The sequence below is a fragment of the Serinus canaria genome, chromosome 2 (assembly GCF_022539315.1).
Source record: "Serinus canaria isolate serCan28SL12 chromosome 2, serCan2020, whole genome shotgun sequence".
NCBI lineage: Eukaryota > Metazoa > Chordata > Aves > Passeriformes > Fringillidae > Serinus > Serinus canaria.
Genome location: NC_066315.1, coordinates 120,668,995 through 120,695,433, shown reverse-complemented (window position 1 = coordinate 120,695,433; position 26,439 = coordinate 120,668,995). Strand labels below are relative to the sequence as shown.

Below are 26,439 nucleotides of genomic sequence, written 5' to 3'. Positions count from 1 at the left end.
GTTTAGTGGTGGACTTGCCAGCATTAGCTTACTGGCTGGAGTCAATGGTCCTAATGATCTTCCACAATCCAAACGATTCTATGATTCCACACCAAATACACAGGACCCAGTTGAAAAATCCATGAAGAAAAAAAAATTAAGAACTGACATAAATCTCTGTAAGATCTTTTCAGACTGGCATAGCACCATAAGACTAAATTCTTCCACTTCATGAGAATGGGCTCCACTCTCTCCTAGATGGAATATCCTACAAAATTTGATCTTAATCATGGGCTTCCTTTTACACATTCCTTTAAGTCACAGTGGTGAGATGCATTCATTTTTCAGAAAAATATCACACTATAATCAATGCCTTTGATGCTGTATATGTACTAAAACACAGGCCAGAAAAATGAAGCACCAGAAAACTCACAAGAATATTTGTGCAGCCAAAGGCTGTTTGGGAACAATGCTCTATTTTGTAACAGTACAAAAACTAGAAAATCCAGACTGATTTCCTTGCAGATTATTTCCTGGACTATTATAAAGTATCTTGCCCCCTCAAGATATTTCTGGGTGTCAATCTACTTACTTAGGAGAATAATTGCATACAAGATAAACTGCTTTTGGCCAAATCTGCCCCCAGATGTTCATGTTATGACACAAATTAATTGCACAACCGATTCTGCTACTCGTAGCCCAAACAACCTATGGAAAAGAAAAGAGGAAAACCAAAGATGATCAACTTAAAATCAAAACTATCTCCAATATACAAAACTCAAATTACCAAAGTGATGTACTCCCCTCTGTTATAAATGGCTTGAAGTGGCCTAATTGCAGGTGTCAGAAGACCATTAAGTTATACCTTTATTAGAGAGAAAACTTTTACCTTGATGGTAAAGATATGGCTCTTATTTTATACAAATGCTCTAAGCATATATTTGAAAGTGTAGCAAAACATTTACAAAACATGATCTGAAGATCTGATTCTTGGAATCACAATTAATTGATAATTGTGAGCTGGAAGTTATGGTCCGGTGTGCTGGAGTTCCCAGTGCAACCTAAAGACCCAGAGGGGTTTGGATTGGTTGGACTGCAACAACAGATACTTTTCCGCAGTAAAAGGAGGTAAGAAAGGATAAAAACATTAACTAAAATACTCAGACACTGAATAGACCCAAGTAATGGATTTTAAATAAATATGCTTTTATGTCATTGCAACCTAAGGTGGCTGTGCTCCTATATTCACCTTTCATTGCTGATCTTAAAAATAATCAAAATTACAAAGGCTGGAATTTTCAAATGATAAAAATATGACAGGTGTTGAAAATCTATTTATGCAAGGTAAGCCAAACCTGTAGATCCAGCAGGATTTAAGCGATGAAAGAGGTAAGTATTGTGAAGAACTAGTACTATAAAAAAGCTGTATATATGTATTGATCTTGCATGGAATAGTAAATGTAATTACAGGTTATAGATACAGTAAATAGGAATATAGAGGTAACTTTATTTTAAAATTAGATACCATTGTAAATCATGCTAGTAAACAGAAGTGTTTAAAAATTAATAATTTTTAAGTTTTCCAATGTTATATCAAAAATTATATGTGGACCATAACATAATGGATCATGTATTTCCCATTCATTGAAAGCATGACTGGTACCCCTCAACAAAAATTTGGGCTAGATACACAGATTTCATAAATAAAAAGTGAATTATCACTAATCTTAAAATCTTCCTGAAGTTAAAACAAGGTCTTTAAGACTACTGTTTGATCTGAGGAATTCACCTAAGAAAACTTTTTGTTTTAAAATGAGCTGTTTCTTCAACATATTATAGGAAGGGCTATCCAGATTATGCAAAATGCACTGAGCAGTAATACTCAGTTTAACACTGGGGCTTGTGAGCTTTTTCCTCAATCCTGCTGATATTTATGAGGATGAAATCTAAAGATTTGTATGACAATCTTACTTTGTCATTGATACCCAGGGCTTGTGACTATGGAGTCTAAACAAAACCTTTTGGTGCTTTCATGCTGTGGAATGTCCTGCAGGTTTAGTTGCTCTGTCAGACAGCAACCCAGCTGGAAGTCTCTGCCACTCTTTTCCATAGGTGATTAAAATCAAACACACCTACATACCTGTGTGTAATGTGTACAAACAGGACCAGAGCATCTATATGGACAATATGGATTGCATTCATGAGGATGGGGATATGTGAAATCTCTCACTTCATCATACCATGCTTGGACATGAAATGTTGGAGGTCTGTACCTAGGAAAGCCAGTAGCAGTGTATTAGATCATTCAAAAGTTGTAGCTTCTGCCATCTTTTCCTTTAAATAACAAGCAAATTTTTGTTAGATTTTAAAAAATCTCATATATTGCAAAAAATAGTATCTTAAACTACCTTCCCCAATGTGCCCCCAGATTTTGTCCAATTGATGGGAGAAGGCTTGCTGGTCCATGCTCCCACAGACAGGTTTCAGCCCATGACTCTGCAGATCTCTCCAGTTCTGTGTCCCATGTCTGCAATTCAAAAGAAAACAAAGGGAAATCTTTTTAAAAATATCTGGTGTGTATCTTATTGTTAAAAAAAAAAAAAAGAATAATTGTCAATTTTTTAAATTTTTGAAGTTTCTTTTACTGAGGCAGAAGACTAAGAATTGAGGCAGAAAAGTAAGAATTGAAAAATGTACACTGTATTTGTGTTTTGTAAGAAAGAAAAATGCTTTCACCAAGAGAAAAAAAAGTTTTAATCCCTTCTCAGCATTCCCTTTGGAAACCACGTGCAGCCATGCTGCAGTGAATAAAGCACAAATATGAAACTAAAAGGCTTAGTTCAACTTTCCAAGCTAAATAAGTGCATTTTTATCTTGTGAGATTGTTTTTTAGTAATGGGCATTTTTCTTAGCTGGAAGGGTATTATCCAACCTGCTTTCAAACAAGACTTTATTTCCTCTAAACTAATAGTTTATATGAAGTGAATAAGATTTCCTCTTCCTTTTCTATAACCACCTTTTGTTGAAATAATACACAATTCCAATGCAAATTATGAAAACTGGAGTAAGGTTGTCATTCACTGATTTTATGCATAGGTTAGCAAAAAAAAGGGACATTCATGATAGTAAAGAGGCATGCTTAGAAGAAGTAAAAAAAAATATTATAAATTGTTGCTTATCCTTAATTTTTATTCTTTAAGGAAGATGGAAGAATAAGCTTGCAGCTGAAAAGCAAATCCAAGTTTCTTTCTTTCAAAAGCTTACTAAGACAAACTCTCCTTGAAAAAAGTCATACAATATAGTGAATATAGTGCAGTAGAGTTTTTACTGCACTAAGCTGGAGTTTGCTCTAAGTGGTCCATGGCTCTAGTGCAAAGTATCCATAATTTTGCTTGGCTTTTGGAATTTCCTGATAGCTGCAGAAATAGTTTCCAGATACCTGACTAATACCAACAGTCAGGTTAGGAAACTAAAATGCCTCCAGGAAAGAAGAACATGTTGACAGAACCTGAAGTATTTTGTCATATGTTCAGACTGAATTTCATTAAGTGACACTATGCTATCTAAATAACAGTAATTCAGTATTTCCAGATGCAAATTCCCATGCAGACACTGGAGATCATGTCGACTAATTTTTGGCACAGATAAAAGGCAGAAAACTTCTTAACACAGCCAAAGACTGCACAAATATAACAGACAAATTCCACATGCTAAAATTTATTTTTCCACTAATTTTGACATGCAGTTTTCAAATTATTAATCAGATAACTTATAAAAAACAAGTATATCCTTGGTTGTGCAAGACCATTATTATGTAAAGACTTTATTCACTCAATTTAATCCTAGAATATCTGTTCTTGCTTTTCTTCTTCAGAAATCTGTTATGCATCAGATTGCATTTTGTCTGTTATTATTAATAACAGAAATACTTAAACAGTATAATAATGACAGAATAAATCTTTTAACCCACCTATGAATACAAAGACCACTGACTTTAGAAAACTGTACTAATTTTCCGTTCACTCTCCTGGGCCATTATTTCTGTGTCATAAACCACAACTTTTCTTAACCTCCACAATAAAATATTTTAATCTTAAATAATGAAGTTTTATATGACACTTTGTATAACTGTTTTCATCTTCCCTGTAGTTGTCACATCACCATAAAATGTTCTTCTCCATGTTGTACCCATTGTAAAAATACATGAAGATTAACACACTTCTTCCACACAAGTACTTTGTTCTTACAGGCTGTAGTAGAGTTGCTTCATCTTCCACCACAAAATCATAAGACCATAATATTTTAAAATAGAAGCCACTATCAATTTGTCTTTGTTGCATATGGTGTATGGTATTAAGTCACCTCAAAATCTTAAAATATGTAGATTTAGCTCTGAGGATGAACAAGTCATAAAGTTAATACATTTCAGTTAGCACATTTCCCAAATAATTGCTATTAAGAATGGTTTTTCCAACTGGACTCTAAAATAAAAATTCAGAATAAATTAGACTTACAACAGAACAAAATTTCAGCACTTGCTCAGTTTGAACTTTCCTACCTCCAAAGATATGTCCAATTTCTGATTGCTCTTACAACCTTCAGAAAGCGAGAAGACATTCTCTTGTAAAGCAACCCCCCCATCTTCCACTTTTAAAACATCAGTCATGGAATTGTACTATTGTTTTATTTTTCTCACCACACAAGCTTAAAAATATTTTATGCAGCTATTTTAACTGAAACAATTATACTCTTTTTTTAAGTTTAGAGATAGTCAATCAATAGTAGCTGTCTGAATCAGCTCTTCAAGCCTGTGAAGTAATTACCTTTAACAAAATTTTCTTTAAAGAGTGTTGAAAGCTATGCATGACAGAGCCATCCAGAACTCTGAAAGCACAGCTTTTCAATGAAAAACTGAAATTCATCGTTAATCCTCCTGACAGATGAACACCCACACTCCAAGTACTGTTGAAATTGGATATGGTCTTGAAAAAAAGTTTTGTCTTCTTTAACTGTTTCTCTGCCTTCATCCACAGTATAAGATATTATCTTTACTCCCTTTACCTTACCTAGCCAGAGATAAGCACACTTCCAACTTTCTAGGCGTCATCATAACTCACTTTCCTTGAAGCAGTTTCATTTATGAGTGCCAAGACATAACTTAATTTCTTTCTCATTTTAATCACTTAAGTATATTTTGAGATGTGATGGAGTAAATATCAAAAGTTTTACATATTCAGATGTAAAAAAAAAAAAAAAATCAGTCAAGTGTAAATTACACGATAGGGGGAAAGAACTCATTAAGTGCAGTGTTCATTGTTCTATGGGATCATTTTCTCATCATAGCCTCCACTTCCTGAAATGGCTTCAATAGAAGTTAAAATTAAAAAAAACAAAAAAACCAAAAAAAACACTAACAAAAAAACCCACCTCTCTACTAAGGAATATAAATTTTATAAAACATTCTCGAAGAATGTCCAAATGTCTCAGTTCCAAAAAATTTCCCAGAGATTAGGGTCACTTTCTTGATTACCAGACACTTCAAAGAAAAAATGTGAATAAAACATTGCTCATCTCCTACAGCCAGTAGACAAAAAAGAGATACAAGTGCTAGAAGTCATAGTTACTTGTGTCTCCAAGACCGAAGCCATTAAACACAAATCCAAATCAATGTAGAAATGAAAAGGTTTCCCAATCTCCAGGATCACTATAATGATCTTTAATAAAAACAGGGAAAGATATTCAAGGAGCATTTTCCCCAGGCTCAAGGACGAGGTATCCCAATGAGCAAGAAATCAGACAAAGGGAGCAAGAGACCTGTGTGGATGAATAAGGTGCTCCTGTCATTACTCAGCCATAGCCAGGAAATACACAGCAGATAGCATGCCGGGGTCTCTCTTTCTCTAGCTGGTCAGAGTGACCCTGAAAAAGTTCAAAAGTTTCTTTTCCCAGCCCGGTGCTTGAAGAAGGAGTCAGGGCTCTTCATTTTTTCGGTCTCAAGGTTGTTTATTGCATCTTATCTATAAAATTCTTTCTCCCTGTCCAGCCGAGATCCGTTCGGCAGGACAGTCAGAGGCACTCCGCCCACCCCCAGGGCGGTGTTATCTTTATATACTATAAACTACGTGTACAATATTTACAATCATTCTCCAATACCTATCATCTACGCTAGACAGTGAGTTTCTACTTTAGACCAAACTAAAAGTGCCAGCATCACCAGACAAGATGGAGGTAGAGAAGAAGAAGAAAGGCTAGACACACCCAAATCCCTCCATCTTGTCACCAGAAACCCCTATACCAAAAATCCTAAAACCTACATTTACACTCTGTGAGTATTTTATTTTTATATTATCTGAACTGCCGTGGCTTTTATCTCTTCATGTAAAGGTGTTAAGTTGTTCCATGGTTCGTACTTGAACCCACTGGTGTTCTGGGCTGTGTGCCAGGGTCTCTGAGCCCCCTGGCAAGGGTCCCAGGAAACTCCAGACTCCCAGAGGTATGTCCTGAGTTCCGACAATAGCAGGGTCAGGCCAGGGTTGCCAGAGTAAATAAAAAATGAGAGAAGGAAAGCCAAGGCCCTTCAAGAACCTCGTGAAGGACAACAAGGACAAAACAAAGGACTTGTTCAAATACATCAATAACAAAAGAAAAACTAAGCATACTGTGAGCCTGTTACTAAATGGAGGGGGGCCCTGGTAGCAGGACACAGAGAAGGCAGTTGCTGAATACCTTCTTTGCACTGGGTTTCACTGACAAGACCAGCCCTCAGGGATCTCTGATCTAGGAGACCAGAGTAATGGAATGATAGCAGGAAGACTTTCCCACTGTCAAGTAGGATTGGGTCAGAGAACACCAATCCAAACTTGACGTCAACAAGTCTATGGGCCCTAACAGTATGCATCCACAAGTGCTGAGAGACCTGGCAGACACAACAGTGAGGCTGCTCACAATCATGTCTGAAAGCTTGTGAAGATCAGAGTGGTGCCAGAGGACTGAAAAAATGCAAATGCCACCCCAGTCTTCAAAAAGCACAAGAATGAGGACACAGGAAATTACCACAGAGGCAGCCCCACCTCAATCACTTGAAGGGTAATGGAGTGTCCCATTTTGGAGGCCATCTCTACCAGCGTGAAGGACAAGGTGATCAGGAGTAGTAAGCACAGATGCACAAAAGTTAAATCATGCTTGATCAACTCGATTTCCCTCTGCCTGGCTGGACAAGGGGAGAGCAGTGGATATCATCTACCATGATTTCAGCAATGCTCTTTACACTGTCTCACACTGTCTTGCACAACATCTTCACAGGCAAACTCAGAAACTGCAGACTTGAGTAAACAGTGAGGGGGGTTGAGACCTGGCTGAGCAGCAGATCTCTGAGGGTTGTAATCAGTGCCACAGGGTCTATTTGGAGGCCTGTCTCTAGTGGTGTCCCCAAGGTTTAATAATACACCCAATATTGTTTAAATTTTTTATGAAGTACTTGGATGAAGGGGCAGATGCCTCCTCAGGAGTTTCATTGATGACACTAAGCTGGGAGCAGTGAGCAATGGTCTAGAGACCTGTGCAGCCCTTCAGAAGGACCTGGACAGGGTGAAGAAACAGGCAGAGAAGAACCATCTGAAATTCAGCAAAGGCAAATGCAGGGTCCTGCACCTGGGGAGGAAGAACCCCAGGTATGAGGCTGCCAAGAGGCTGGAGCCAGGCTCTGCTCGGTAGTGCCAGGCAATAGGACAAGAGGCAAAGGGCAGAAACTGATGCATAGGAAGTTCTACCCAAACATACAGAAGAACTTCACTGTGTGGGTGACTGAGCATTGGAACAGGTTGCCCAGAGATGTTGCTCAGTCCCCCCCACTGGAGATACACAAGAATAATTTGGATGCTGTCCTTTGCCATGTGATCGAGAACAGCCCTGCTTGAGTAGGGAGGCTGGACCAGGTGACCCACAGTGGTCCCTTCCAACCTTACCAATTCTGCGATTCTATAAATGGTATCCTAATCCCTGATGCAACCACCTGGAAAACTATCTTTAATTTATATCTGACTACTCCAGTAATGCAAAAATTTTACACAGGTGCTAGTAACATGAATTCATATGTAATTTCTGAAAACAAATTAAAAACTTGTAGAAGAAATCTGTAAGACTACAATGCCATATCACAGCTTACTCCTAGAAAATTAGCACAAAGGTATTTTTAAAGGCCAATTCTACAGTTACATGTAGGTGGAATTTGAAGAATTCTGAAGATTTTCTATGGAATTATCAACATGCTTCAGAGATGGGATCAAGAACAGGAAGGAGCCACTTTACATTTTTGATACCACCTTGAATTTTGTTCTTCTCTTTCAATAACAGAAGATCCAAATTTCTTTCCTTAACTAATTATTCTAATTGAAGTTATATGAAAAAAAGCTGTGCATCTTAATTCTAAGGATAAAAGACTCTTTATTTTAAAGTATTTTCATACTAATCCTGTCAGATTAGTTCTAAATATAACGCATTTCACACACCAAGTAGGCTAAATTAAACAAACAGGTAAAAACATCTGCCTAAGTACTTAAAACACACCTCTTTACTGGAATACAAATTTTATTCTTGTGCTTTTAATAGCACTCCCTTGTTTCACTTACATGATGGCAAGCTTTGGGCTTCAAACAATGAAAGAATCTCCATACACAAAGAAAGATAAACACCTAAGTTGTCATGTTCATTCAGATCAAATAGCACAATGAATAACTTCAAATATATACAAAACTAATTAGTGACCTTTAAAATGCCAAGATGCTTGGGATTTTAAAAGAAGCCAGAATAAAAATGGAAGAACATGAAGAGTCACAGCAATCAATTTATTTTACATCCTACCAGAAGTAAACATTTCTCAAATTTTAACCACAATGTCATTAGTGATATTAAATTCTGGCTACTGAAATATATATTGAGCTGACCTGAATTAAGCTTTAAGCTTAACTCAAGAAATTCTTCCACAATGCTCAGAAACAGTCAGTATTTTAGAGATTTAAACTAAGGACACTTTTAAAACAACTCTTTGAAAGAAATGGTAAAGTTGAAAAGAAATCTCTGCACAGCTATGGGCAAGGATCCTTTTGTTTGCCAAAGGATGAATTAAATCTTCAAACACCCTTACTTAAAAATATAGGAAATTTCTTTCCATAAAAAGAGAGACTATAACTTTTTGAAAAACAGGTGTGCACAGCACCTGATTTCTCATCCAGTAGTTCCCTTATCCATGCTCTGGCATGACCAGGTTTCAATGACTTTGCTCTATGAGAATTCCTTGGTAAACACAGGGTACTGAAGGGAGCACAAGAAGATGGAAATGCATCAAGGCAGCTGATTCCCAGGTCTGACAAGCACTTTGACTGGGAATTGTTTGGTACTACATGCAGGGTAATTCAACTTGTTTAGCAAGAAAAAGTATTGCTCGCTTTGTCAGAAAACTACCACGAGATCTATCTTTTGGATAAGGTATCATCATCAGGGCTGGCTTTCTACATTGAGATAGGCACACACCGAAAATATCACAAATTGCTCGGCGGTATGAACCTCCTTGAAACTATTCCTTTTGTTTTGCAGAACACTGCTAGAGGTGCACTTTGAAGTTGTTCATGAGTATTCATTCCACACAGAGAGACAGAGCAGAAAAAAAACAAACCCTGAAATGCAATTAGCATGAATGCCAGGTTCTCAGCATCAATTCTTTTGCTCTACAAATCTGCTTGAATGGCACCACAACAATTGTCAACAAAGGCATTTCTTTCATCAGTATCTTATTAAAACTAGTTCACCATCAAAGACACACAGATATGGCACTATCAGTGTTTCACAAATGTTCTCAAACACTACCCTGGCAGAAGCCAAAACCCAGCTGAGCAGGTTAAACTAAATGGCAGCAGCAGTTCAGCAGTTACTGCCTCCAGCTGCTGACTCTTCTTCTACCCCAGAAGATTGCACCACACTTTGCAAAATATGGATCTTATGACTGCTTCTGGTTTGCACCATATCACATTTAAATAAACCACAACTAATGCCAGTTTAGCTTTACATACTGGACTACAAATTTTGGAATTTAACCTCTGTCAACACAGGATTCAGGTACAGTGTGGACCTAAACCAATGTTCTACTTATTGGAGGAGCTGCTGTTTCAGTGAGACTACCACATCTTAAATTAAAATTCATCAACAGCCAAACAAATTACATGAGGTGGGATTAATGTACACTGAATTTAGGCAGCCCCAAAGCAGATACCTACATCTGAGCTAATTATCTAAATAACTTTTGCAGTTACATAGACAAATAAGCATCTATAGACGGCGATAATTTTAGCCACCCATTTTTAACTGATATAAACTGTGTTGGAGGTTCTCATTTTTCTCTACTAACTAAAGGAGACTGGCTCAAATGCAGACATCTACATCACAGACATCAAAAGCTTTGTGAGATGAATTCCACCATTTGTGTTGCGCGAGTGTTAAATCAAAAATGTACATTCTCATCCAAGGCACACCAGCAGGAGTCCACCTATTACACCAAAAGGTATTGCAACAGATCTGCAAAGGCCAGTAGCTCAAAAAACATTTTCCAGTAAAAATAGTTTAAAAAACTCCTCAAGAGTGGTAACATTTTTTAATTGGATATATTTTCACATATGTTGGAAGGCAGAAAAAAAATCATATGGACTGGGACTTTACGGAAATTAAAGAAGAGCTAAAATTCAAGCTCAGTGAAGATGGAAAAGTAAGTACAGTGGGCACCACTGAAAGTAAACATTTACCATGGCATAGTATAAATACCTCATTGCTGTATACATTCTAAATATAGGGAAAGAGTGGTAAAGTAAATACCACTGTACAGTATGGGTATTTATTTACTTTTTAAAGGAATCCACTGTATTAAGACTAATGACACTGAGAAGGAAAAAAAAAGTAAAGATGAAACATAGAATGAGAAATGCCATGAGCAAATATTCCAGAAATACAGCTGAAAACTAGAAATCACCTGCATGGCACCAACACAGAAATATACAAAGGTACATTTAAAAATTACTTCAAGAGACTGATCCGGAGTGTAGTCTATCTAGCTTTTCCACTGAGCCAAATATATGTATATTATCCACATTTTTATAATTTGAAATAGTAACAGTACTTTCAGCATAACTCTGACTTTTATTTCTTTCTGGATTTTTATGATTGTAAGAGTAAAGAGGATCTCCTTGTTATGCAACCTCAACCTCCTGCCCTGCAATGCTAGCTGTTGTTTTATTGTCGCATAAAAAGAAATCTCTCTCTTTCCTGTAATTACCTTTATTTATTTCCCTGATTAACCAAATTCAGCTGCTTCATTCCTTCAATCATCTCATAAACCACATATTCTGTCTTCACAATCAATCTTATTAATCTCTTTCATTCTCTCTAGAATGGGTAGACCATTCTTTAAAAATTACCAGTAATGGACATTTCCATTTCAGACATATTCTCATCAGTTTCACACATGGACAACTCCTTTTACAGATTGATGTCACATATTTTTTTTAAGTCAGTGCAACTCCTGCATCTTTATATTGCAGTTTTACCTCTACATTTTATGCCTTGTATTTTGATTTCTTCCTCCTTCCATACCTTGCAGTTAAGTTTCATCATGTTCATCCCTGGCCACTGTTTCTACTTCTCAAGTTCTAATTTTGATCATGTTCTTTAAAACAGCCCTCTCCTATGCCCTCTCTCTCTCTCTCTCTCTCTCTATATATATATATATATATATAAAGCACACACACACACTGCAGTTTTCAGGTGTACTCCTTGCTCACACAAGTCATAAGTGTTCAACCAAAACAGAAGATGCTCCAACACCTTCAATCTTCTGCCTGTTTAAAAGGAAGTTCTGTCAATTTTCTCTCACAAATACTTCAGGGTAGAGAGTGTCAAGAACTTTCCAGAGTCAAAATATGGCACCTAATACTTCCCTAACTATTGGGTGATTAAAAAAGTAAAAATGGATTGGTTTGACATGATCTCTTCTTGATGAACAGGCATTGGCAGTTTTCATCAGCTTGTCTTTGAGTCATGCTTCAGTGAGACAATTTCATCAGCACAAAGCTACTGAAGGAAGTCCATGAAAACTAATCATAATTAGCATATCTGAAAAGCAAATAATTTTCACTCAACTGAGATGCTTACCTCCAGTCATTTGAGTCAGAAAAAAAATGTGGTCTTCCCACAGAGCACCATGACCACAAAAAATCAGGCAAAAAAACCAGGCAAAATTTCCTTTGAAAATAAAACCCCAACAATACTAATTAGTACTGGTATATTCTCCGAGCACAAAGAAAGAATAGCTAAAAACTGCCAAAGAAAGTTAAGACAGGCATTTTCTGCTGGAAAACTACTACCTGGCTGGAAGAGAAATGGTAAGGAACTTACATGCTACCATGTGGCAGACTGGAGTTTATAGAGCTTTAAACTGGGCAGAGATCCCTGAATAGACTTTGAGGTTTCAGCTACTCTTTTGGAAAAGAGTAAAAAGCAGGAAAACCGTGGCTTTTGCCTGGAAACAGGAAAGTGGTGTATGGCCAAAAATATTGTTCCCAAACACTGAAAAAATTGCACCAATATTTAGAAGTATCTCCTTATTACAGCTTCATGTGTTTGAGCTCCTTGTGTTGAAGAAGTAAAACCAGGAATAGGAACCAGCAGCCATGACTAATCACGTTTAATTCTCTGTGTACTCTAAGCATGTTAAAAAAACTGTGCTGGAATATTCAGCTTTCCAAGGTGTTCTGAAAAAGTGCATTTTCTTTGCTACTTTTTAAAAGGAGTGCATTGAGACTGTCTATTAGGACATGACTAAGAATCGTCTATTCACTTCTATATTCTAACAGGAATAGAAGAGAAGCAACAGCATGAAAGCTGATCTTGATTTCTCTAGTTTGTCCATTGTCAAATTATGAATTGCACACATTCATTACAAATAGTATTCATGAATATTTATAGCTAATCACAAACTGACCAGAGCACAGGTCCTCACCTCAAATCCTAGTAGTGATTACCAGGTTAAACTCACTGTAACTGATTGCTTTCATACAGCAGTTTTAGACATGTTACAGAATGTCCTGGACTTTGAACAGGAATTAGCTATGGTATCTCAAATATGTGTCAAACTAAATGCTTTTAAAAGATGACCACTGTGTTTTGACATAAGTGAATTGAATTTACTGCCAAAAAGCATTTATTGATCATATGCGACCTGGCATTTCTCTCAGAAATATTTTCAAATAAATTCTCAAAAAAACATTGGAAAATGTATTAAAGGAATCCCTGACCACTTGAAGATCCAACAGGGAATCCAGGACAAATCTATTGTGATATTTTTCAGGGAGCCAAATTCTGGATTTAACAGCCTCATTTTAAGAAACTGTTATCTTCTTTCATAATAAAGTGAAATTTGTCCATCTTTATATTGCCAGAGGATAGTCTTTTGCTTGAATCACACTTTTTCTATGATAATGACTCATGCCAAATCTAAGGCTGATTATATTTACATAGAACAGGATAACTTCATATCTAGCATGTCAATAAAATAATGTTAGGAAATAAGTATTTTTTTCTCAATTAAAAAGAAAAAATTAGTTGAGGAAGATTCCAAGGCAAATATCATGAAAACAGCAGGCAACAGGGAGCTACTTTTATAAATCTCATTGATTCTTTCTGTGTTCTGCCCATATTTTATACTTCAGCTTAGATTCTGCTACTACTGATTAATATTTAATGATGTTCTTTAATTTGGGGACAAAAAACTTCTCTTACAGCAAAAATTAAAGATGAACAGTGTCTGTCCTGTGTTGCTAATTATTTTATTTTGGGAGGGCTCCCTTAAACTTTGAGACAGTGAGCCTTTCTGCTACTTTCCACTTTCAGTTTCTTTACTTGGAGTTGCTTAGTTTTTGTTGGCATTACATCAATAGAAGTCATAGCACTTTTTTTCCTTGGCCACTTCACATTGCAGAATCCTTTGCTAAAACTGCCAGGGAGAATAAGAGGATAAGTCAACGTCACTGTGTTCTTTGATGCAGAGTCAGCAGCCTTTGAGCACAGGCAAAGGAGCTGAAGCACTTCCACCAATCTTTGAAGTGAAGCAGAAAAGTGGAAAACCAGAGGGAAAGAGGGCAGGTTCACTCTGAATAGAGCTGCTCTGTTCTTGGCACCTAAAGTGCTCTTCAGCCACTTAGGCAATTCCACAAACCAAAGCCCTCTGCTCGAAAGGAACAGGAATTGTTTTTAATCAAGCATCCCTGAAGAGTTTTGGCAAGATGGGTAAGATACACTAAACAGAGACATCAAAATGTTTTGTCAGAAAGATCTAGGAAATTTAAAAGGGCACTTCAGAACAGAAAAATTCACCCAAACAAGTTTATGCATTACAACGTCTTTTTTAATGTTTCCTAATGCTGTTTCAATTCTCCTAGGAATACTACAAAAATAAAAAAAACTCATCTAGGAACTTACAGATACACATATAGAGTAGCTGCTACTCCCTGATTAAACTGATCATAGAATGTAAATGCATCACAAAACAGCAACAAAATTTATTTTGATCCCTATTCAGTCCCTATGATGCCATGAATAATCTTTCACTATCATGCAAGAGCTCTATGCATTAGTGGGTTCATATAATCCAAAGTCCAATGGATTCTATTTAACCATAACAGAAGATTGCCTACAGGAAAATATTTTAAAAATCTAAATAAGGAATACTTCTTAATTTTTTTTCTTCTGAAGTCTTTCTGAAGCTACTGAAATGGAGAGGCAAATCTTCAAGCCTCCCAAAATATAAAGCCCTTCATAGAAGTCATGAATTAGTCATGGTTTTGAAAGGAATTATACGGTATTAGCACTTTCAACACATCACTACCAAGGTTTTCAAACTAAGACCTTCAGAGATATACCAAACATCATATCAAACTAAAAAAAAAAAATATTTCTTTTTTTCCCCTGCTCTGTGAACAAAATATGGGTCCAACACTGCTGCCACACACACATCCAGAATTTTCCTGAAGAACCACACAGCTATATGGTACAGCCAGAGACACACAGCTACAAACAAAATATGTTCAACTATATGTACAACTATACCCAAATAAATATTCTAATCTGAACTGTTTTAAAAGCACCTCTAGAACTTTGTACATTCCTCCCAAGTTTTCCAAAGTAAAACTTTATAGAAGCAAGTTACAGGCTTTGCAATGACATCCCTGGTATTTATTGGCAGGATCTGGCCAAAAGACTAGAGATAAAGAAGAAAGCAAAGACTTCCTTGCCCTAGAAGACACTGGTGTCTCCAATTACAGTAATTACAAAATGCAGTGCATGGCCTGGGGCCAAGAAATACCAGGTTGAAATGCTCTGCTATCAATCAAGCTGAAACCTGAATACTCTTAAGTATAGAAAAGGACGGAATGAGGGTCTCACATTAATCATTTGACTTCTTTCTTCGGGAAAATATGTATGTAATCAAGGAATGAATACTAAAAGAATGATTTAAAATAGAGTGCATATAAATTAATTAACCAAAATTACTTTTGTGAATATTGTTCTTGGTGAATTATTTTATTTTGCAAACTACAGCTGTTTGAAATATAGAGGAATTAACAACTTCCACTAACTAAATAATAATTACTATTTTTATAGTCTTGACTGCAATAACCATGAAGGAAATCAGTTTTCATTAATACATTCAGGTTTACTAAGGTGCAATGTTACCAATGAAATTATTGCAAAAAAAGTTTTTCCAATTTCAGTTCCTGATACACAACTAATGCTTCCAAAAAAAAAAAAAAAAAAGTATTAGGAGTTTGGGACGTTTTTCAAGTTTTATTAAGCCTTTACAATCTAGTAAGAATTTATTAATATGCAGCAAACCCTTTCTAACTGAATAAGAGGACTACTTCACATGAATCCACCACAAACCATATGACAAATCATGATGGTTTCCATTTTTCCCTTAAAGGACAGGTCTTTGGCAAGAGAGGCTGGGCAGGCACAGGCAGCTCCAGCACAGCAGAGGACCAGGCAAGGACACCTGAGCACTGCAGAGCAGCAAAGCCACAGCCCCCCTGCTCTGGTCAGACTGAACAGGGCCAGCAGCTCTTGGCCACAGCTCCCAGTACTTGCTCAAGTGTCTCTTCCACATGGATGTACCCCAGGTGCACACACAGTGTGAAGGGCACAGTGGTGGCAACAGCCCAGGAGGGACATGCTGAAAGCACGACACAATGATCTAAGCTCTGTTCAGGTGCTTTAGAAGGGGAGCAGGGAAACCTCACACCTCTCCCCTCTCTTTCCTGTGCTGTTAAATTCATGCGCGCAGCAAAAAGAAAATGTTTCTTACACCTTTCTTTAAAAGGAAGCAATCCAAATAAGAAAATATACAACCTGCATTTGCCATGCATTTTTATAACACACTGTTCATCATAACCTCAAAAACAGATTTTTCTTTTTCTATTTAAGTCATAATGTCAACAACCCAAAAACTCTCTCAGCTTTGAAGGAGGAGGTCTAGGAAAGAATGATCTAACACGCAGTCATAAGGTCATATAAGGCCACTGCAGAGGAGTTTAATGAATTTTTGCAATACTGCTCCCTACAGAGGAGCTTATGCACATTCTCACACCAGAATTCTTCCACACAGGAAAAGAGACAGAAGGTGAAGTGGAAGATCCAAATCAGCCTTAAGAAACAACAGCCAAAACTGAAAATACTGACAGCATCAAATTGCCAGGACAAGACAATATCCTTCAAGAACATGGAAGAACTTGCTCATTAAACTTCTGATTACTGTGCTGTACATTGCCTCTCTTTTTACCACATTAACAAAAATCAGCATATGGTTGATAATATTTTAAAAAGCTTCTAGAAGATCCTGAGAAACCACAGACTAAAAACTGACTTCCACTGGAATGAATTCATTGGGTAAGTTAAAAAAATATGAAATATACAGATAATTATTCCCCCATATATTACACCTTGAAGGTGTCAACATGTCAGGGCAGTGAAGTTTTCCACAGAGTTCCTAAGTTACTTAAAAATAACAAACACAAATATTTAAAAAAATAAGCTATCATAAGGTAAAGGAAGAAGTGATAAATGACAAAAAAGGGATTTAAGAGCATAAAATAATTTTCAGATTCCCTGCAAGATGTGTCCATGGTCTCTGCATCACACATTCTCCACAAAAGCTCAAGTAAAGAGAATGCAATATAGTATTCGCTATTTAAGATAGGTAAAAACAAGATAGGAAAAACAAAAGATAAAGAGAAGAGACTCATTAATGCTAAGTGATTGGATAACAAAATTATTTATAGCACTCAATGTGAATGAATACAAAGTAATAAGGGCATTGCTGGAGATAACAGCCAACTATACATACACAGTGGTGTAGTAAATGACCTCTTAGCACATTAGAAAGACCTTGAAGTCATTGTGAATAGCTCTATGAAACATGTCAGCTGCAGGACACTAAGTCAAAAAGTAAAATAATGCAAGAAATTATTAGGAAGTGAAGAAAATAAATACAACTATAACAATTTGGAGTATGCCATAACTATCCACAGTTTGGTTTGTTCATTCTGCATTAAAAGCAAAACAGGAGAACCATTTCAAAATGGAACAGTTTTCCTTGTAGAACACTTCTCAAATAAAGGAATTAGGACTCTTCAGCTGAAAGCCTTGTCATCACTGAGGAAATTATTATTTCTCACAATAAAGAAAAATAAGGCATCAAACAGAAGAAGTTTAAAGAAAAACAAATGTACTTTTTCACCCACTGCATAATTAAATGTATAGAGCTCTGCAAATCGATGCCATGGATTCAAAAAACACAAGTGGACTCAGAAGCTTTCAGATTCATAAAGAAAATTCCATGTGAGAGTATTCCATCTGATGCAAAAAGTACAACAACAGATTGAGGAAGTCCCTAAGCTGCTGTTTGCTGGAAGCTGGGGTGTTTCATTGCAAAAGTTTCTCTTTTCACATGCTTTATTCTTATCCTCTTATCTTGGGAATCCATTACTGCTCACCACCAGAGCCACAGTACATGGGAAGATGAACTTTTCATCCAGTAAGTTCAGCCAGACAACCATGAGAACACTTTGTTCATTAGACCTAGCTACTGTGAATCTTACTGCACTGTAACTTTAGGTCTCTGAACTATGACAGCTCAGTAATGTTTGCTTTTTCAAAGCATATGGAAAGAGAGTACAGCTCAGTAATGCAACTTTTTCATTTTCCATGGTGTTTTTTGGTTTTGGTTTTGTTTGGTTGGGGTTTTCTGGTGGTCTTTTTTGTTGTTGTTGTTGTTTTTGTTGTTGTTTTTGGTTTTTTTGTTTTTTTTTTTAATTTTGTTTTGTTTTTAATAGAACCAAGATCTTATGCTAGAGGGCTTATCTCAAAGGTAAGGCTGGACTTTGTAAGTGAGTAATAAAACCAATACCTCCTACCCAATGTGGTTCTCCATCCCACCCATTCCTCAGTTATGCATTCCAATGTTCTTTTATCAGCACTGGTACTCATCTGATTCTGCCACACATGGAGATAGTGTCATGACTCAGAATGAAAAAAACCCACAAAAATTACATTTTTTTAAATCAAATCTGATTCTTTAAGTACTTGGCTCAGTCTCACCATCAACTCAGGTGCATTCCATCAGCAGGAGCAGGACAGAGGCACTTCAGCCAGAGCTGCCTTTTAGTCTGGAACATCTTAGGTAACCTAACAGTGCAGTGAGACCATGGAGCCTTCACATATTTCTCCCAGCTCCAAGCACTCCTGGATATCTTAAATTTCTCAACTATACCACAGATTTATAGAGATACAGGTTTAACAGGGAGGCACCTGGACCTTGCTTATCTCCATTCAGGTTCAGTGAGACATAAAATGTCATTTCCTCAAACAGAACTAGCTCTATTCAGAATAATACTAATACAAAGGGCAGTCTACAGTGTGCCAATAGCAGTAGACATGTATGCCAGCATGTCTATATTAATAAACCACAGCAAAAGAAGACAAAAAGTATTTCAGCTGCACTCATTTATCTTGCTAAACATCAGGCAAGCATTTAGACGGATGGTTTCCCTCTTCTGGAGCACTAACAATTACCTTTGTTAAGACATTGAAAGGAAAATCTCTAAGAGTACCATAAAAATATATGTGCAAACAATCAGCAGTCCTGTCCTTTCCTCGTTCTGTTCAAGCAGCATGTGGTTCCCACTGCCTTATGAACCCTCCTGTCTCCATTCCCAATATCAACTCTCACCTGCTTCCTCCAGATACAGTCTTCCTCCCCACTTTCTAACAGGTTTAGACTTTTAAAATAGCCTCTCTTAGCAAATGTCTGTGCTCCTAACCTCCTTCCATAAACTTCTGATCCCAACCACAGTCACAGGTCTTAGAGCATTTGAGGAATAGATATGGTTAATCTTTCTCTCCATCACAATGTTTCTCAACACCTTTTGACCACTCAGGCTCTCTCCACACCCTTCTCATACCCTCTACAGGTATCTATCCCTCTGACCACATACTTTACACAGACCCTTTGCCTTCACAGGTCTCCAATCCTTGCCTATCCTAATCCCTCATTCCCTAGGATATTATGCTAAAATTGAATCTCACCCTCTTGAAAGCTGCTGCCCTGTTCTGAGTAAGATCCTTGATGTTAAAACTGGGTAATTGCTTTTCCATGCTACTTGTACTCTCTGGCTCAGGCATTATTAGAGAGCACAGAAAAAACAACAAAACCAAAAAACTTGTTCCAGATGTAGACCTAACACAGAGTTTAAGCCCAAGTGTGTGCAGTGCTAGAGGAATCTTTGAATAAAGCTGTCAAAAACCTTACTTCTGTGAGTATATCCAAATTCTCCTTTCCAGGATATATAAGACAGGCAAATGTAGTATGGCATTAGGAATGGAAAAAGCGACATAACTACAAATATCTACACTTTCAGAGAATCTCAAGAAAAAGGCATGAAGTATTTTAACAAGGGAAAGTATCAGTCTTCACAATTCTTCCTTTACAAAAAGACTTAATAGCTTGTTCTTGAGCTTTCCAGAAAAAGTGACTGGGAACAAAATGTTAACCTCTATTATGGCAAGGTATGAAAAAGTCACAACAGAAAAGGAAGTTTACAAATGTGTGCAGCCAATTGTAACTGAATGGGTTAAAGAGGTTTCAGGTATTATCATCCCTTTGTTTGGAGATGGTATGTGGCCATATATCCTGTGATTCCATTAACTAATTCTCTGATGGCTCTTAGTCTAATACAATAACACTCACATAGGTAAACTTAAGTTAAACTGCCTTTAATGGAGGGTGGACTAGAGAACCTTTAAAAGTCCCCTCCAACCCAAACCATTCTATGACTCTAGTGATGGTTTAAGCAAGCATGGTTCCTCCCATATATGACCCATATATGCTCAGTTCAAACAGCTCTCCAACCTGAAAGATACCACTCCAGTCTAGGAAAGATATTTTTATCTGGAAATGTGTTAATATAAACCTCTGTCATGGAAAGTGACAAGAAACCTGTATAATATTTGATATAACCAACTCACCCTATACCAACGCTCTTTCTCAGGTGCATGAGCAAATAAGTAAACAATATACCATGTGGACAGGTAAAAGGTGCAGAAAAAAGAAAAGTTGCCCATTTATATTAAACCCCTAGACTTCTTAAAAGCTCTTATGACCTGATTTCATCTACTTAGCAAGGAGAGATAGAATTAGCCTTGAACTATGGCATAAAAACAAAGTTCAGAAACATGGAAATTAATGCCACTAATAATAGTCCAAATATAGAGGTTTCTTAAGGAAAAAAAAAATAAAGAGAAATTACATTATTAACTTGAACACAGAAATATACAGCCCTCCAGTAACATGTGCCAACTAAACAGAAGACTTTCTTGTAGTAAGATCTTCATTTTGTTCAGAAATGCCATCCAACCTAGAAGCATGGGAAAGAATACATGCATGCTATCTTGAAACTTCATTGCTCAGTACCCTTCTCAGATGATAACTTTATAGGCCACAATTATAATCAACTTTATTGAGTGCTGCAATTTTGGAAATACCTAAGTTCCTAACACTGAGGAACTGCAACTTAAATTTAGCAGAGCTATGAGAGATTAAATACATTAATATTTGTAAAGCATGACACTTGATCCACAAAGAGACATTTTTATCTCACAGTTCATACCTGTAGAAAAAAAAAGACAAACAAGTGACATGTTCTTTAAAGGAGAAAACAAGCGAGCTAAGACTGAAAGTATGCTGTTTTATAAAGTGATAGCAACTATTCTATGAACATTTTTTTCTGCATGTCACTATCCGTTTTTCCTTACCATATATTCCATATTGGAAGCTGGTGGATACACCTGACCTCGTAATTTATTATGAAGATCCAAGATACTTTGCATATCACTGTCTGTGATAGCCCTTTTCCCTCTCTGCTTGGCGATCCACCACTCACCATCTTCATCCATGTACTTTTCCAAAAGTTCCTCTAAGAGCGTGGCATTGGGAAGAACCATTGCAGAAACTGCTTGAGCTATGAATAGCAAGGTAGTTACTCTGAGCCATTCCTGTACTACATACTTCATGATGAATGATCTCAAAATGCTCGGGAGTTAGCTCCAACACAAAGTCTTTCTTCCAGGTTTGCTGGCTGTAAATGCATAAGAGAGAGTAATGTAATTTATGGACTGAAGGACTGGCATGTATGGACTTATTAAGCAACAAAATCTCGAGTTCATGCAGATTTTGTAACTGTTCTTCTGGGGGAGAAAGCAGGATGCTGCATTTTTTACTCTAAAAGTACACACTTGATTTGGGAAGATAACTTATCAGCCTTATGAACTTCTGTTTGTTCAAGTGGTTTTATATATTACATTGACATGCACATTTCAGTGCCTGCATGCAAAAAGCATGCTTTTCATATCTACTTAAAAGGAGCCAGACATCAATGAAGATTAGACTGTAGATAAGGTCTTCCAGTATTGGAACTTAACAAAAGAAGGTTAAAGGCTTGCAGTCATTGCCAAAGTGTAAACTGAAATCCACAATGAACTTGATACAAAGTATCCTCTCTTAGTGCATTTCAAAATATGACCTTGATTAAAGCTTTTGTTTTACGATTTCCAAAACCCTGGTGAAACTAAAGGTATTCAACTCGGACACGAAAAAGGGGAAGACGGCGTTTTTCTAGTCACCAAGCAAAGGAAAGCACTGAAAACTCGCAGAAAAAGTAGCACCACTTCCAAGAATGCGATATTCTAACAACGCCTACTACACGACTGAGCGCTTTACGCAGGAAAGCCGAGGTCGCTCCTTCCCCCTGGGCGAGCACGCGCGAATCCCGCCACACCGGACCCAGCGGCCGGGAGGGAAACACAAAGAGGCGCTCAGGCAGAGCCGAGCGCTCCCCAGCGCGCCGCCCGCGCCCGGCCCCGCTCTCCCTGGGGCAGCCGACCCGGCCGGAGCGCCCCCGGCCGCCAGACCTGCCGCCGCCGCCCGTCCTCCAGCCGCCGCGGGGAGGATGCTGCGGGGAGGATGCTGCCCCCCGCCAGTGCCCTTACCGCTCCGGCGGCGGCTGCCTGCTCTCCCCGCAGCCAGCTCCGCTCCGCCGCCCGCCTCCTCGCCACGCCCGCCTGGGGCCGGGGGGCGCGGGCACGGCCTCGCCCCGCCGGCTGCGCGGAGCAGCGCTGGGAGCGGCGCGGCGGGCGCGGACGTGTCCAGCAGCGGAGCCGCGGCGCGGGGCTGCCGCCGAGCTCAGCCGCCGCCGCAGCCTCCCCCACCCGCCTCTGGGTCGCCACCACCGCCCCGAGTAGCTCCACGCTTCTCCCCACGGCTCCCGCCCCGCCGGGCATTTATCGCAGGCGGCGGTGACGTGCGGCGGACACCCCTCCCCGACATCCCGCGGGGCGGGACGGCCGCGCTCCGGGCACCGCGCCCGCCCCTGGCCCCGGCCCCCGCACCCTCGCCCCGGTACCGGCATCGGCACCCGGGGGCGGCGGAACCCGCAACAGCTCCCGCGGCGATACCTGGAGTCCGGAGGGCAGCAAGGGCTGGCTGGCACCGCAGCCTCGAGCAGAAGCTGGCCGCGGTCCTGCAAAAGCGATCGCCCAGAAAAGTCGAGGGGGGCCCCGTCCCCAACCGCCTCCATCCTTGGCAGCAGGCAAGAGGATGCTAAGCCGGCCTGCTCCTGCTGAGACGCCGGAAAGAGTAAAGGCTGTGAGCTCCGCAAAAGTCCAGAACATGTGAATATGGCTGGAGGAATATGAACAGGAATTTTATTGTGGATTCAAACCAGCCATATGAGACTGCTCTTTACGAAGTAGAATTCAAAAGTTTGTAAGCACTCATTGCTGTGCCAAGCAAGAATAGGCATCAGATACATACTTTTTGTTGTACTGGAGTCTTCTAGACTGAAATTATTTGCGAGGTGATGGGGTTGACATTTCATTTACTCAGTATAATTTGTTACATTGAGCTAACGGCCGGATTGACCAACTTCCAGTCTTCACAGGACTGCTGTATCAGCTTCCAAAAGTTTTCTGTATTTTCATTTTCAGAAACTGAGAAGCTGAGGTTAAAATTCATCAGAATCCAGCTGGCTTCAGACCAGCTCTATAAATGCTTCCAAATTTCATGGGCCCAAGAGAAACAATGCCATGCAAGTAACACACTGCTGCTTCTTGTGCTCTCTCTTTCTCAGTTTTACTTATAATTTCCCTCAGGACTTTGGAACTAAGTGCAGGATGCTATACGTAGTCTTTTACTTGCACACTTTTACTTGCACACTTAAACACACATTCACACATGCTCCACATTGGTTGATCTCTATAGCTTTTTTTCTTGCAGTCCTGGAATTGGATTTCTGTGCTCAAGTATTGGGCGCTAAACATTTTTTATAGCAAAACTGTGTGAGGTAAAATGCCACTCTGTAGCTGCATACACAGACTAGATGCAAGTTTTTTCAGTGTTCATGCACCAGGATAACTTATCACTTGTCATTTTGGGTACAGAAGAATGAGCCATGTACTTACTTAGATACTTCTGGCTGTGCAGAAGAGTTTAAAGAAACAGGAAGGAAAAAAAATATTAGAAGCATTTGCTGGAGTCTATATGTCATTTCTGGATTTTATTTTTTTTTTAATATTCACATCGCTTTTGTGTTGCTATATCCTGTTCCATCCCCTTTAGGCCTCTGGAGGCCAAGATGCAGATTCTGTTCTGTGTATGGGCACAAGTGTTATTTCATTATAAAGCAGCAGAATTGCTGTATTATTAGACTCAGTAATGCTTGCTCACAAGAAACTGAAAAAATTTAAGAGAATGAGGATATTTACGGGGTTCACATCAACTGGAAATTGCAGAAGTTGCCCCTTTCCATGAGCAGTGGATTCTTGCTGGGCTTCAAAAAGAATATAGATCAATTATTTCTTGTCTTTGATTTCATCATACTTTTCCTGAAAGCACTTGATCATATTTGGTCTTTGTCAAATTGAAGACATTGTTTTATGATGCAAGTTTCAGATTCATTAAAATAAATAGTAATGCAAAAAAAATTGGCCTCATTGAAATTGTTTTTTTTTTCTTTTTGTTGGTTATCAATTAATTTTTTCAGCAAATGAAAAAACCCTTTTCACTCCATGACTGGGCCCTATGATTTTGATTTATGGCTGTATGGTTTGTGGCCACATAAAACTGTTATGATTTTGACAAACAATATTTTGACACTTCCCCTAGTTTTTGTGTATTAATATAATTAAACATTGCTGGAATTCTTTTCTTAATCAGAATGGGAGTGACCCTTTTCTCCTTTGTTTTTGTTTTTCTGGATTATTTTAAACCTCTGCCACTGGATACATAACTGCCACCTACAATTTAAAATTATTATAATAAACAGTTAAGCACCATTATATCTCTTGAAACTAACAGTAAGTATCCTCCCTTACCAAAGGCACATGCAGACAGTGCATGTGCAAACAGATGGACTGAGTAACTGTTTTCTGAATAGCTGTCAGCTGCAACAAAAATTGCAATCAAAAACCCACTTGAAAGAAATTAGTAAGAGGTCACCAGGTACGTGCTGCACAAACACAGACAATATGGCACTAAGAAAAAGAAAAGAATATTTTAGCCTGAACTTTGGCTAAAAGACATTTGAAGTGTGAGGGGAAAAAAGTATCTTCTGATGAAGCAAGGAGCATCTTTCTGCATTTGATGAGAGCAAGTTCCAGCAGTCATTGTAAATAAACAAGGGCATGAATAAAAGATACTTTACTTCACCATCAATTTGCTTTCCTACTAGAAAGATTATGTGGAGCATGCAAGTATGGATAATTGGGCTGAAAAAGTGACACTGCCAATTAAGGAAGACAAGGACAGACTGTAATACATATAAAGAATATTTAACAAATCTGCTGAATTATAAGAGCTGGAATTTAATTTAAAACAGAAGGAAGAATCTGAATCCAGGCCATTTTTTGGTTGATTTTAAGTATCTTTAGATAATCCACCTTATGATATTCTGCTTGATGTTATAACATCACAGCACTGTATTGACTAAAACAGCCACTGAAAAGTCTGATCCATTACAGCAATTTGGGAACTTCTTGTTTTTTACCCAAAAATTAGACTCACATAAAGTGTTTAGTTGTTACCTGGTCCTGACAGTGACTAAAAAGGCAACTAATAATCTTGGGAACATTTTTTTTGCCAGAAAGACCTGCTGTACACCTGAAGTTTAACCCCTGGAGGTGTACATTACTGAGTTTATCACAAACCTGCTGTCAGACACATAAACTCCAGTGACTCCCAAATCAGGACCCCCATCTGCCTGTCTGCACTAACACTGTGGCCAATTGTTTCAGGCTCACACAAAAATGGCAAAGCAGGAGACATTTCAAGAGAGATGGCTGCACAGTGAGAGACCAATTTTCAGATTTAGTCTCTTCTAAATGTGGAGCAGGTTCTTCAATGCTCTTTTGCTGAGATCTAATATGCCTGCCTTTGCTGAGATCTAATATATTGCTGAGTGGTCTGAATTGATTTTGCTTTTGGTGACTCTTGTTTAATCTGGTTTTTGGGTTTTTTTCACAATTTTTTTCAATAAATAGAGCTAGAGAAGGTAAATATATCCATGAGAAAGTTGCTGACTAAAATGGATGAACTCTGCTCAAAGCCTAGCTTTAAGCTTTTGCCCAAACTGTCCAAAATGGTTTTGTTTTGTTGTTTTTGTGAGGGTTTTTTGGTTGGCTTTTTTTGTTGTTGTTTTTGGGGTTTTTTTAAAATTTTCTGCTCAGATTAAAAAAAAAAAGCAATCACAAAGTCCTCAGCAATGATTTGTCCAACATATTTGTGGCTGAAATAATCCATCTAGCAAAAGATTTTGCAGC

At 38.2% G+C, this 26,439-nt stretch overlaps 2 protein-coding genes across 4 annotated transcripts in view; one reads left to right on the top strand and one right to left on the bottom strand.

Annotated features, from left to right (window-relative positions):
* CRISPLD1 (cysteine rich secretory protein LCCL domain containing 1) overlaps nucleotides 1–22,696 on the bottom strand; it is a 38,460-nt gene extending 15,764 nt beyond the window's left edge. Inside the window, exons 1-5 of one of the 3 annotated variants that reach the window (XM_030239002.2) lie at nucleotides 22,615–22,696; nucleotides 21,382–21,704; nucleotides 2,388–2,506; nucleotides 2,120–2,252; nucleotides 572–687 (exon numbers count right to left, since the gene is read on the bottom strand). In XM_030239002.2, the coding sequence (XP_030094862.1) occupies nucleotides 572–687; nucleotides 2,120–2,252; nucleotides 2,388–2,506; nucleotides 21,382–21,639 (626 nt within the window). In that variant the 5' untranslated portion in view covers nucleotides 21,640–21,704; nucleotides 22,615–22,696. Of the gene's footprint in view, nucleotides 1–571; nucleotides 688–2,119; nucleotides 2,253–2,387; nucleotides 2,507–21,381; nucleotides 21,705–22,536; nucleotides 22,559–22,614 lie in introns of those variants that run through there. The other 2 variants (XM_030239009.2, XM_018911192.3) reach the window with 2 other exon arrangements.
* RPL7 (ribosomal protein L7) overlaps nucleotides 1–26,439 on the top strand; it is an 886,137-nt gene that overhangs the window by 96,560 nt on the left and 763,138 nt on the right. The gene's annotated exons all lie outside the window — the stretch shown is intronic.